Source organism: Leucopleurus acutus, assembly GCF_964270905.1.
Source record: "Leucopleurus acutus genome assembly, chromosome: 18".
NCBI lineage: Eukaryota > Metazoa > Chordata > Mammalia > Artiodactyla > Delphinidae > Leucopleurus > Leucopleurus acutus.
The window spans coordinates 16,213,213-16,227,393 of record NC_139160.1 but is presented as its reverse complement, the minus strand read 5'-3'; the positions used below and the strand labels follow the sequence as shown (position 1 = coordinate 16,227,393).

Sequence of the window (14,181 nt, the reverse complement as noted above, 5' to 3'; positions counted from 1 at the left end):
GATCCTTGAACGCAAGGGGTTGAGGGGCGCTGACCCTTGCACAGTCAAAAATACACATATAACTTTATAGTCGGACCCTCATATCTGTGATTCCGCAACCTCAGATTCAACCAGCCCCCGACTGTGTAGTACTGTAGTATGCAAGAAAAAATTCCACATGTAAGTGTCATTCAAGGGTCAGCTGTAGTAGTAATGTAAAAAATATTCACTGTTAAGAACTGAAGAATTACTAGACTTTGTGAAAAAGATGAATGTTAAACTCAATGACTGATAAGACTAACAATGAGTACATCAAAGGAAATAATATAAATTAAATATATTTAAATATTTAAATAATTTCACAGAATTTTGAGTTTTACATCTGAACTGGAGTCTAAAATTTGGATAAGATTACTCTAACAAATAAATACTTGGTTTTGGCATTATTTAATACATAGTAGCAGGTAAACAGTGTTTATACTGGCATAAAAAGAGTAATGAGGGTGTAAGAAATAAAATTTTACTTAAGAAATACTAACATTCTGGATAAAGAACCTAATACATCCATTATACTAAATGGATTATGTGGTATTAACTTAATTCCAGCAAAGCATATAATAATAAACATGTTAGGGAATTCCCTGGCAGTCCAATGGTTAGGGCTGTGTGCTCTCACCAACGAGGGCCCAGGTTTGATCCCTTGTCAGGCAACTAAGATCCCACAAGCTGCGCAACACAGCCAAAAAAATAAAATAATTAAAAAAAAAACATGTTAGAACCATAACAGAAAAAGTAAAAAAATAAAAGCCAAGATGAAAACACACTTTCAAAGATAGGTAAAGTTATACAGCAATAATGCTGCAAATTAATTTAACCTCAAAAAAAAAAAAAACTCATACAGACCTGCCTATTCTATCAAAAATAATCATCTCCTTGGGTTGTTGACTACACCAAACCTACAGATATTACTTTTGCAAAAGTCTGATTAAATCACATCTTTAACCATTATCATTACTTCCTTCTAAACATCCACACTATGAATATGCTCTCAAAAGAATCATTCACACATACCACAGCTATCCTACAAAAAAGATGGAATTCAACCACAGCATTCTACCTAAGTATCTTTAAGACTACTACTGAAAATGAAGAACTGCCTAATAAATACTGCATATCAGTAAAGTTAGCGATAAAGTATTAAACTTCATAAAGGAAAATAATTCATGATAAGCACTTGGAAAAACTAATAGTCTATTATTTCCCATATGCTATGGCTTAAGGTCAACCTCAAAATAAGTTAATTGGATAAATCAAAATGCGAGATTAGGTTTTAAGGGGCCCTGCTTTGTAAAAAAATATATATATATAATATATGGAATTTTCGTTTTCTAGGAAAGAATTTGTGGTAACCCAATTTCAGTAAGTTTTTTTAGGAGGAAATATTTAAATTTCTCCAAATCCATTATACAGGTATATGAACTTGAGTAAAGAGTTTCTAGAAATTCATTCTTGCTAAATTCTGATTCAAACATTTACTGATGCTCATGCTAAGCACCTTCCCAAGTGTTTATAGATTTAAATTTTTCAAAATAGATGACACATTTGGGAAACAAAAAACTAACCACATAATATTTGGGTTCTACTGTTAAAAACAAATTTTTACAAGCCTTCCTATCTATACATACAAATCCACCAAGGTTTTAAGTTAGAAATGAACCTCATGAAAAAGCAGATGTCACATATGGATGGGTGGGTGCCTGCACAGATCGCTACATGTTTTTGATTGATACTATAGCTCACTGAAATGGAAGCTCTAAGAACATGACAAGATAACTCTTTTTTAGATTAGGATTTACATTAAATATAATCTTGTTTGGGATTAGATATTATCCCTTCTTGATTAACAATAAAATTTAGATGTAAAGATCTCTTACTCTTTCTACTATTTGATTTAGGCCCAATTTTCTGAATGCAATTACTTGGGTATTCCTTCTAACTTACTGGTTTGAGAAATGGGATTGACAATTTAAAATGTACAAAAATTCAAAATTCTACATTAGTTATTACCTTCCAAAGTACATAAATGATCAGGAACCATCACAACTCAAGCATTACATCAGAGGCTACAAAAACATCACTTTGCTTATTCCTAATAATCCAAAAGTACTATTATTTGTCATTATCTTAGGGACCCAGGCTTTGTAACATCATCCACTGTGGTTTGCAGTCTAACCTTTCACAGAGAACTGCATACTCAATCATCTTCAATTTCTGTGACTAAAAATAATCAATTGTTTTTAATCCTTTCAGAATAGTTGTTTGGATGCTTCCAGTGTCTGCACTCCAGAATAAGCAGACTTTGTTGATGTTACCTAATATCTAACTAGGTTCACCAGCTTGAAGACAAAGTGAGAGTTTTCCTTCAACATGCCAGCATCAATCCTGTCAATGACTAGTTACAAATTACATTACCTAATAAGCTAATGCTACAATTACTTTTTCTCACATACTCAGAACTGTTTTCCTTTCTATTTTTTAGATGATATAATCCTCCCAAGGACCTTCACATATTCCCCAGCTTCTCTGAGCAAAACTAATAGATGGAAAATGTTAAAACGTCATTTCCTTTTAAGGCAAAGATAAAAAAGGCAAGCGTATGTAGGACCTAGAATAAGTTTTGCTAAGTCATCACTAGGCTGATAAATTGGTCCTCTGATTAAAACTAATCCTCTTAATTATAAGATTTTTAAGTTAAAATACTTTTGAGGTACAACTATCTCTCAATATACCAATAATCAAATTTCAAATCACATAGGCCCTAAAAGAGAAATATCATCACATAAAATAATCCTTCCTACGGTCATCCTATTATGTTCTTTTCCCACATAAATCTACATTACAAACAATAAAATGGATCACACCTTTTACATTTGACCTTTCTTCTGCACAATGACATCCTCCACCCCATCCTAATCATCAGCAACCTGAATTCTAAAATATACTGTTACAAGGCCCTAAAAATGGGCCGAGATCTAAATTTCCTCAAAGAAGCTTGAAACCTTTCTTGCTTTGAAAATCAAAAACATGTTTGTTTGTTTGAAGTACTAACTGTTATTAAACCATTTCTGAATAAGAATTAGAGATGTGGGGGAAAAGACTTTTGTAACTCCAAGGGGAAAGTATTTTTGGAGTAATCTACAGAGCTTCATTTCAAAGCCAAAAACCATTATGTTCCCTATGGCAAGAAAATTTACTTTAGCTGAAACTGCTGGACAGCTAATTCTAGCTTCTTGTGATGTATACATATTGGGTTATGAAAAAACTTTTGTTTTTTCTCAAAGGTTTCAGATTATAAACCTTTTCCAAGCAGGTACTTTGCTAGATGATTAACAAAATTATTTCCAGGGCTTCCCTGGTGGCGCAGTGATTGAGAGTCCGCCTGCCGATGCAGGGGACACGGGTTCGTGCTGCGGAGCGGCTGGGCCCGTGAGCCATGGCCGCTGAGCCTGCACGTTCGGAGCCTGTGCTCCCCGGCGGGAGAGGCCACAACAGTGAGAGGCCCGCGTACCGCAAAAAAAAAAAAAAAAAAAAATTATTTCCAATCCTTAAAAACTTTTTCAAGATTGGTATTACCACCATTTTGTGGATGAGAAATTTGAGGCTCAGTGAGGTTAAGGGACTTGTCAGTCAATACAACATAAGCTAGTAGCCCCAGAGCCAGGCACAGCCAGTTCTAATGAAGCAGTTCTTTCCCTATCACCACAATTCTTGTTCTTTAAAAAGCTGGATAAAATACTCTACCCACAATTCCAATTTTTAAAATTTAAATAAAAGGAAATTCACAAAAATGGTAATACGTGTATTACAATAACAAATTATACCATATATCACTCAATTTTTACCACAATCCTGCAAGATAGATTATTTCATTCTATTTTCCTAATGGGGAAACTGAGGCTGAGAGAGATTACATGACTTGCCAGGAACCCATGGGTGGACTAGGAATTCATAGAGCCAAACAGATTTTTCTGAATCTTAACAACAATGCTTAGAGATTTTCAAAAGTATCTTACGTCAAAGGAAACTAATTGATAGTTAACTAGTTACAAAGCTGTCCAGGTAAAAACTTATAATTATAGCAGTAATACTGGCACACTACATGGGAAAAGTCAACTAATTAACGGACTAGGTTAATAGTCCTGTATTAACTACATCAGAAACGTTAAATAAACTATGAATATGAAATCAAACAGTATGTGTGTGTGTGTGTGTGTATATATACACACACACACACATACATATTAGCATCCAGGCCTTAAATTAAGAATGGTATAAAATCCTGGCAACTATCCCCCATGTTCACACTTTTTTTTTTTTTTTCAAGGAGTTGGGAGGGAGGAGGGAGTGGGAAGAAAATCCAACTGAATGTAAAAAACGGTATTTTAACAGGTGTTACAAGAAAAGCTAAGTGTAACACAATGACAAAATGAAACGCCTGCTTTTCACAGAGGAACTGAAAGGACACACATTTCATTGGAGAGTTACTGATACACGCCCACCCAGAGGGACTCAGATCTACTGGCTATACCTTCCAGTAAAATTTGCTCTTAAATAAAATACAAATTACTAATAAAATCTGCATGACTGTTTCATAACCAATTGCTCTCTTTTGAAATTTTTCATAATGTGAAGAAATTCAGCATTTTAACTTTTCTGGGCCTTACTTTCTACATTAATACAATGAGGAAGATGGAATCTAACATCACTTTCAACTATAAAGCTCTGGGACACAATAACCATAATAATATTTACAAAAAATCTACTGAAAAGTTCTGTCAGTAGATGCAAAAAGTTCAATTTTTTTTCCAAGAGTGTATTTAAAATTTTACTAGGCTTCATAATTAGAATATGTGTATTTAAGGTATATCTCAACAGAAAAGGTTGGGGGAAAAGAAGAGGGATCAGGCAATAAAGACAAACAAAAACAAAACCCAAAAAACTCAGTACTTCATGGTTTCGGACCATGCTTAAATTAAACAGATTAATAATAGGGCTAAACGAAAATTAAGTTTGTATAAAGAAATTACTTATTTAAAATGAAAGGAAACAGGGAATCCCCTGGCAGTTCAGTGGTTAGGACTCTGCGCTTTCACTGCCAAGGGCCTGGGTTCAGTATCTGGTCGGGGAACTAAGATCCCGCAAGCCAAGTGCCCCAGTCAAAAAAACAAAAACAAAATAAGAATTAAAAAATAAAATAAAATAAAATGAAAGAAAACAGGGCTGGTATACGTGAGCACTGACCAACCAAAGAAAAGAAACCCACCAAGACGATTTTACTTATAAGAGTATAAATTGGAGTGAAGGATTATGATGACTAAAAATAATTTTAAATATTTAGGAAAATTTCAAGTTATAAAATATTATATGATCTCCTTGGAGAAATCCATAACACAAACATGGCTGAACAATACTTTTAGCTAATTCTGACCATAAATGACCTTAAATCAATTGAAAATAAATGAATAAGTGAAATTCTTTCATTCAAATATTTGTTCCTGGCTTTTTTTCAGCTGTACAGTTTAATACATAATTATTGACATTCTTCTGCATAAAGGGAAAATAAAAATTTCTTTGAAGAAATGGAACGTGTTATTTACCTTTTATACTTCTGATTTATTTTCAATAATTTCTAATTAAGAATGCAATTGATGTCTTTAGGATATTCTTTTTCATTCTTTTTTTAAAAAAACACACAGGGTGGTTTTTTGATCCTTTAGAAAACAGATTTAGAGTATAAAATTATGAAGATAAATTATAGCAAGTATTTTCAAAGAAAATAAAACCTGGGTCTTGAAATTTGTCATTTAAATTACCATCTTTAAAACTAATGCTCACAGATGACACAATACTATACATACAGAATCCTAAAGATGCTACCAGAAAACTACTAGAGCTAATCAATGAATTTGGTAGAGTAGCAGGATACAAAATTAATGCACAGAAATCTCCTGCATTCCTATACACTAATGATGAAAAACCTGAAAGAGAAATTAAGGAAACACTCCCATTTACCACTGCAACAAAAAGAATAAAATACCTAGGAATAAACCTACCTAAGGAGACAAAAGACCTCTACGCAGAAAACTGTAAGACACTGATGAAAGAAATTAAAGATGATACAAACAGATGGAGAGATATACCATGTTACTGGATTGGAAGAATCAACACTGTGAAAATGACTATACTACCCAAACCAATCTACAGATTCAATGCAATCCCTATCAACTACCAATGGCATTTTTCACAGAACTAGAACAAAAAATTGTACAATGTATATGGAAACACAAAAGGCCCCGAATAGCCAAAGCAATCTTGAGAAAGAAAAATGGAGCTGGAGGAATCAAACTCCCTGACTTCAGACAGAGCTACAGTAATCAAGACAGTATGGTACTGGCACAAAAACAGAAGTATAGATCAATGGAACAGGATAGAAAGCCCAGAGGTAAATCCACACACATATGATCACCTTATTTTTGATAAAGGAGGCAAGAATAATACAATGGAGAAAAGACAGCATCTTCAAAGTGATGCTGGGAAAACTGGACAGCTACATGTAAAAGAATGAAGTTAGAACACTCCCTAACACCATACACAAAAATAAACTCAAAATGGATTAAAGATCTAAATATAAGGCCAAACACTATAAAGCTATAAAACATAGGCAGAACACTCTATGACACAAATCACAGCAAGATCCTTTTTGACCCACCTCCTAGAGAAAGGGAAATAAAAACAAAAATAAACAAATGGGACCTAATGAAACTTAAAAGCTTTTGCACAGCAAAGGAAAACATAAACAAAACGAAAAGACAACCCTCAGAATGCGAGAAAATATTTGCAGATGAAGCAACTGACAAAGAATTAATCTCCAAAATTTACAAGCAGCTCAATATCAAAAAAACAAACCCAATCCAAAAATGGGCAGAAGACCTAAATAGACATTTCTCCAAAGAAGATATACAGATTGCCAACAAACACAGGAAAGAAGGCTCAACATCACTAATCATTAGAAAAATGCAAATCAAAACTACTATAAGGTATCAGCTCACACCAGTCAGAATGGCCATCATCAAAAAATCTACAAACAATAATAAATGCTGGAGAGGGTGTGAAGAAAAGGGAACCCCCTTGCACTGCTGGTGGGAATGTAAACTGATACAGCCACTATGGAGAACAGTGTGGAAGGTTCCTTAAAAAATTAAAAGTAGAACTACCACACAACCCAGCAATCCCACTACTGGGAATATACCCTGAGAAAACCATAATTCAAAAAGAGTCATGTACCACAATGTTCACTGCAGCTCTATTTACAATAGCCAGGACATGGAAGCAACCTAAGTGTCCATCAACAGATGAATGGATAAAGAAGATGTGGCACATATATACAATGGAATATTACTCAGCCATAAAAAGAAATGAAACTGAGTTATCTGTAGTGAGGTGGATGGACCTAGAATCTGTCATACAGAGTGAAGTAAGTCAGAAAGAGATGGTAACATATATGGAATCCAAAAAAAAAAAAAGGTCCTGAAGAACCTAAGGGCAGGACACGAATAATAAAGACACAGACATAGAGAATGGACTTGAGGACAAGGGGAGGGGGAAGGGTAAGCTGGGACGAAGTGAGAGAGTGGTATGGACATATATACACTACCAAATGTAAAACAGATAGCTAGTGGGAAGCAGCCGCATAGCACCAGGGAGATGAGCTCAGTGCTATGTGACCACCTAAGAGGGATGGGATAGGGAGGGTGGAAGGGAGATGCAGGAGGGAGGAGATATGGGGATATATGTATATGTATAGCTGATTCACTTCGTTATAAAGCAGAAACTAACACACCATTGTAAAGCAATTACACTCCAATAAAGATGTAAAAATAAATAAATAAATAATAAATTAAATTAATGCTCAATAGGAAATAAATCATAGCCATGTTATACTACTTTGAGCTCAGTCAAACCTTCTTATTAAAACATCCCTTGATCTACCTAATAGATGTGCTCCTCAAAAGTTCCTTGCATATTAAACTTGTGTAAATCTCATCTTAAATGCATTAGGGGGAGCTCCCTGTTTGAAAGAATCCTAAAACGTGCTTTTGTCTTCTAAGGGTTCCTTTTCTAACTTGTATTCCTATGAAAGAATGACTTTGACTTATCTGCTAATTGATATTCATCCAGTTTTCATTTAACATTGTTTTTTTAAAAATACCAGCCTTGTACTTTATCCCATGCTTATCAACTGCCACTAAGACAACTTTGATCAAGTTATATTTACCTTTCACACTGCTTCCCCAGGAAGCAATATAAAGCCCACCCCTGCGAAAAATATATATATACTTAATATGCTACTAACAGATTTCAAAGCATGTAATAAAAATCAGCTTTAAATATCACTAGATTTTTATAACTAATTTCAAATTCAAAGGTGAAAAATAAGAGAAAACCAGAAGTGAATAATCTATGGAGGGGAGAAAAAGTATGCTTTGTGTCTACTGAGCACTTCATAATTTTTAAATTACATTTTAATATACCATCCCATTTCAGACTCTCATCGATTCTCTAAGGGTATTAATGGCTTCATTACTGGCAATTTGGGAAACAAGCAGAGGCACAGGGCAGTAAAGTGACTGCCCAATGTGTCATAGTAATTCAATGTCAAGGTCAGAACTGGAATGCAATTTTCACATTCCTAGCCATTGCTCTTCTTTTACACAATTAAAGATGGAGATAAAACATTTAAGCAAGTTTGACTATAGAGTCCCCTATCCATCAATAATTACCGAAAATAATTTCAGAAGCCTTAAGTTCAGGCACTCGCCAAGACCTTTCAAAGGGAAAAGGACAGTCTCTTCAACAAATGGTGTTGGAAATACTGGATGTCCACATGCAAAAGAATGAAGCTTACTTCATTCTACACCATATACCAAAATTAACTCAAAATGGATTAAAGACGTAAATGTAAGACATAAAGCTAAAACTCCTGAAAGAAAATATAGGGGGAAAGCGTCAATACATAGGATTTGGCAATGATTTCTTGGATATAACACTAAAAGCAAAGGCAGCAAAATAAAAAATAGATATATTGGAATACATCAAAAATTTAAACTTCTGTAAAAAGGACAATCAACAGAGTGAAAAGGCAGACCATGGAATGGGAGAAAAATCTGCAAATTGCACATCTGATAAGGGGTTAATATCCAAAATATTTAAAGAACTCCTACCAACAACGGAAAAAAATAACAAAAAATAAGCAAAGGTCTTGGATGTTTCTCCAAAGCCAGTATACAAAAGTCCACCCAGCATATGAAGAGATGTACAATATAAATAATAACTAGGTAAATGCAAATAAACCAATGAGATATCACTTCAAATCCATTAGGATGGGTAATATTAGAAAAAAGGAAAATAGTGTTATCAAGGATGTGCAGAAATTGAAATTCTTGTGTATTATTGGTGGGAATATAAAATAGTGCAAACTTTATGGAGAACAATATGGCATTTCCTTAAATTTTTTTAAATAGAATTACCATACAATCTAGCAATTCCACTTCAGGGTATATATCCAAAAGAGCTGAAAGCAGGATCTCAAGAGACATTTACCCCATGTTCATAGCAGCATTATTCACAACAGCCAGGAGGTGGAAGCAACCAAAGTGTCCAACAACAGATTAACGGGTAGGCAAAATGTGGTATATGCAAAAAAAGTTTTTAAATGTGGTATACACGTACAATGGAATATTATTTTAGCCATAAAAAGAAATGAAATCCCAACACATGCTACATGTATGAACCTTGAGGACATTATGCTAAGTAAAATAAGCCAGTCACAAAAAGACAAATACTGTATGATTCCATTTATAGGTGGCATCTCTAGAGTAGTCAAATTCATAGGAACAGAAAGTAGAATGGTGCCGTTCTTTGATTGCCAGGGGCTGGGGTTAGGGGGAAATGAGGAGTTATTGTTTTGAAAGGACTTTCAGTTTTGAAAGATGAAAATGTTCTGGAAATTGGTTGCACAATAATGTGAATATACTTAACACTACTGAACTGTACATTTAAAAATGGTTAGGATGGTAAATTTGATGTTATGTGTTTTTTACCACAATTTAAAAATTAGAAAAAAAAGTTCAGAGACTTAAAAAATGTCTCCAGTTCATATTCAGCACAGAATGTTCAAGTATAATAATCTACTTTCTTTTGAAAAGATATCTATAGGTCAATAAATACCAAACTATTGTTTACATATTTCTTGATAGCCTAAAGGAAACCAAAAACCCAAATGGGAATCAAGTTTTCATTACTTCACCTACCAACATTAAAAGAGAAGCCTTTATTATGTACTACCTGAGAACTAAATGGGTACTGCTGCTTTGGTAAAGGGAAAAAAGCAGTATTATTAGAAATCTACCTGAATTATCTGCTAAGTTCACAAATAGCTCTTTATGCTGAAGAATAAAACTGGCTAACATTATTCTCCCTAAGATTCATTCAATTTGATGGTGTCTAAAAGCCACCATTTTTCAATGAGGTAAACACTTGGAATAGAAAACCCTCAAAAAATTAAACACATATTATACTTCCTTTTATGGTATTACTCAAGGATTGTCTTCACCAAAGGCATACAGTAGTAGGTCAGGTACCATTCTAAGTCCTAGAACAACTGAATCAGTACTAGTACATTCAGTAGTAGGAGTGTGGAATCAGTCCAGTGACAAAAATGATGAACTGCAGGCCAGAGTAATATTTAGCAGCTAAACCTAACTGGAACCTAACTTAAAAAATAATAATAAACAATGTTGAAAAAATTGACAGAAAATAGAACAACTTGGAAAAGTATGAAAAATAAACCGATCTACATAGGAAACTTTAATCAGACCTCTAAAACTTTATACATGTCCAAACTTTAGATATTAAGGCAGGTTCAAATTTTCAGTGGCTCTCAAAAGATCAGCATTATTTGAAACTCTGGTGAATACATGTGGAAAAAAAAATCTATCAAATTTAGCGGCAAGGATAAGCAATTTAATAAGTTGTTACTATAATTTATAAAGAAAAGACTGACTACATTGTTCCATGATTGTACAAGTATCAGCAAATGGTACTGATTATCCAAATTAAATATTTGTAAGGACTTCTATATGCAAGGAACTTGGTGAGATATCCAAAGTGCTTGAGAAAACATTCACCAAGAATCATTTTTTTCTCAGCTACTTTAACCTAACTGATGCCCTGCAAGTTCTTAGTATCCTAGCTAATATCTCAAAGATGTTTTATTTGTAGGTATGCCAACTAAACTTATGCAATATAGATATAGATATTAAAAATACTCTTGGAATTGATTATGGAAACCACATATGTGCATGTATGTGGGTAGTGGGAACACGTGTGGAAATATCTATATAAATATACAGATACATATATATATATAAACCCCATTTAAGTGTTTAAGAAAAATTATTCCGAAACATATAAAGGTTTTTAGATGTTCTATAAAATCAATATGCCCTTTCATCTAGCTCACCTTTTCTCATTTCCTTCAACTACTGAGATTATATACAAGCATTTAGTACTGTGGGCTCTGAAGATCCTAATATAGAGCATGAAACGGGAAGTATTTACAAGAAACACTGAGGTTACAGAATACTACTCCACAAAAAATAGGCAGATAACCTTACGAAGAAAATACATGAACTATATTCAATATTAAATATTTGAGACATCCAAATTCTTGATAATTTATCCTTTTTTGAATACAAAATGTATATTTAAATCAGCAAGAAAAAAATCTTATGATGAAAAATGTCTTCTGGGAAGATGTTTTCTTCTAATTAATCATGAGAATCACAATCATTAGACTCAATCATTGTCAATTTTCATTTGGAAAATTGTGGCTTCCTCAGTTATTTTAATGCTAGTATCATTTTCATGTGCCAATTCAGGATATTACTCCTTGCATCCTTGCTTATTCATCAAAATAACTGAAAGGCGTAACCTCTCCCCTCTGTTGAATTAATAAATCTTAACATACAAAAACATCCTATCTCCAGGCTCTTCTCTTGGTCAAAGTGGTAAGAGCACAGCAGGACCACCTTCAACCTCAAACTTTTTGTGAGCTTTATAGACAAGAACTTAAGCATCCTCTGGTGGAAGATGGCAACTGGGAAAAGGAAAATACGGGTTTAAATTAGAAATGTCCTCAGCCTCTCCATGACCATCAGTTTTTTCTAAGGAAACACCTAAGCCATATTTTTAATAGGAGGTAGAAGGTAAACGTGTCTAAACGCCTTTCCCACTTATGAAATGTGATGCAGAAGATCAGGAAATTAGTAGTTCTGCTATACACTGACAACCTGACAACCAAATAATAAGTTAGTATATCCAATAATAAGGAAATAAGGATAACTGAATAATGGCAAGTTTCATCTGTCTTTGAACTCAAAGTTTAGCTCAAAACCTTAAGCAATAAGACTGCACAGTGCTACAGATAACAAAGGAAAATGAAAGGGAAATAAATCCATTATTTTAAAGAAACAAACTAAAAAGTTCATGGCAAATCTGCCCAACTTACTAAAAGCTGAAAAATAAAGCAGCATGAAAGGGGAAATAGAAAAAGATTAATGTGTGAGAAAATACATGAAATGCAATTCCGTAATTCCATAAAGATAGAAACAAAGTGACTCCAAGTTGCAACATATACTTTAAATGCAACAGAACTACATTCAATCATTTTCCAAAGCCAAAGATGTTCAGGCACTGAAAAGTTACCCTTAAAAAGTAAAGCATAAACATTTCTAAAACAAGGGAACAATTCTGCTTCTTTCTATATAAAGAAACCAAACGCTGTAGTTGTGGGAAGAATTTCCCTGAAATTTGTGAAACTCCTGAAAACTGTGGCTCATGGAACTTGGGAACAAGAACAAAATGTGTGCCTAAAAGTATCACTGTGGTAATAGTGCTTCGCACAACATAGGAACTGAACTCCTTGGATTTAATATTCCTTTGTTATGTGTAACATTACACATTCTTCAGTATCTTTTACTTCCCAGGCCAGTTATCTCAAGAAGTGTTATAATGGACCACCTTGCATTATCCCATAGTGAACCATCATGTGATTTAATGGTCTCGTCTCATCTTCAAAGAGAGAACAGCCAAGTGCAACAGAGGAACTGGGAGAGTTAAGGGAGAAAGGAAGGGTTCTTTCATATTCTCAAACAGCCTCTTTCCCAAGGGTTTGGAGTTTAAAAACAAAACTCTGGACCTGTCATTTAATTCAAGAATGGCTTCAGAATTCTTCCTGCATAGTGCCTTACTGGACACACCCCAAAAGCTGAGAAATCTTAATGTACTCAGCCAGTTAGTACACTACAATGAAAACCTTCTTACCTTTCAGAGCTATATAATATGGTTAAATTAAACCCTGATACAACAAATAGAATAATTTCCTCTAACATTTTAAGACCACTAATCAACTAGTGTCTGTCAGTCATTGCAAGAGTTGCACAATTGCCTGTGGACAGACTACCAGAGAAACTGAGTGTGGTGAGGCAGGATGTTTTCCCGTTTATTTCCTGAGTGAACTTTAAGGTTAAAACTAAATTTATGTCAACTTCATAGCAAAGAATTCAGATTCGAATTCTGAACACAAATACATTTTTAAAAAAAAAAAAAAATGAGGGCTATAAAACCATATACAGTGTGGTCATTGTTTCACTTTTGGATTATGTGCATACTGGATTTTAATCTGAAATGTTTTACACTTGTATTTCACGTTATACAGTTTCGGGACTGGACTGTTTTTCCACAAAAAGAAAAATCAACTGTTTTTCCACCTTAATAGTCAACCTACCTGCCCATAGTTGTCTATGCCAGTTACTAATCTATTTAAATTTAATAAATCAAAAGCTGTCCTTAGGGATTGGCCAAGAGTCGTAAGTCCTTCAGCCTGAAGGTTTTTCAGTTCATTCATAAACGTTGCATGGTTTTCTTTCCATCCGGCCTGAAAAGAAAAACGTAAGAATTTTTTTTCATCTTTCAAAGCCATGTGCACACGGACGGCCGTTAACAATCTGCCGTTCACCAAGGAGCTGCTTCACTTTGCTGCACGGTTTTGAGTAACGTGTCAATAACGCATCACTGCTGAGG

General features: G+C 34.1%; 1 protein-coding gene across 1 annotated transcript in view; it reads right to left on the bottom strand.

The window, feature by feature from the left end:
• The window catches only part of INTS6 (integrator complex subunit 6), an 88,451-nt gene that overhangs the window by 72,554 nt on the left and 1,716 nt on the right, over positions 1-14,181 (bottom strand). Inside the window, exon 3 of the mRNA XM_082859586.1 lies at positions 13,886-14,035. Coding sequence (XP_082715712.1) covers positions 13,886-14,035 — 150 coding nt within the window. The remainder of the gene's footprint in view (positions 1-13,885; positions 14,036-14,181) is intronic.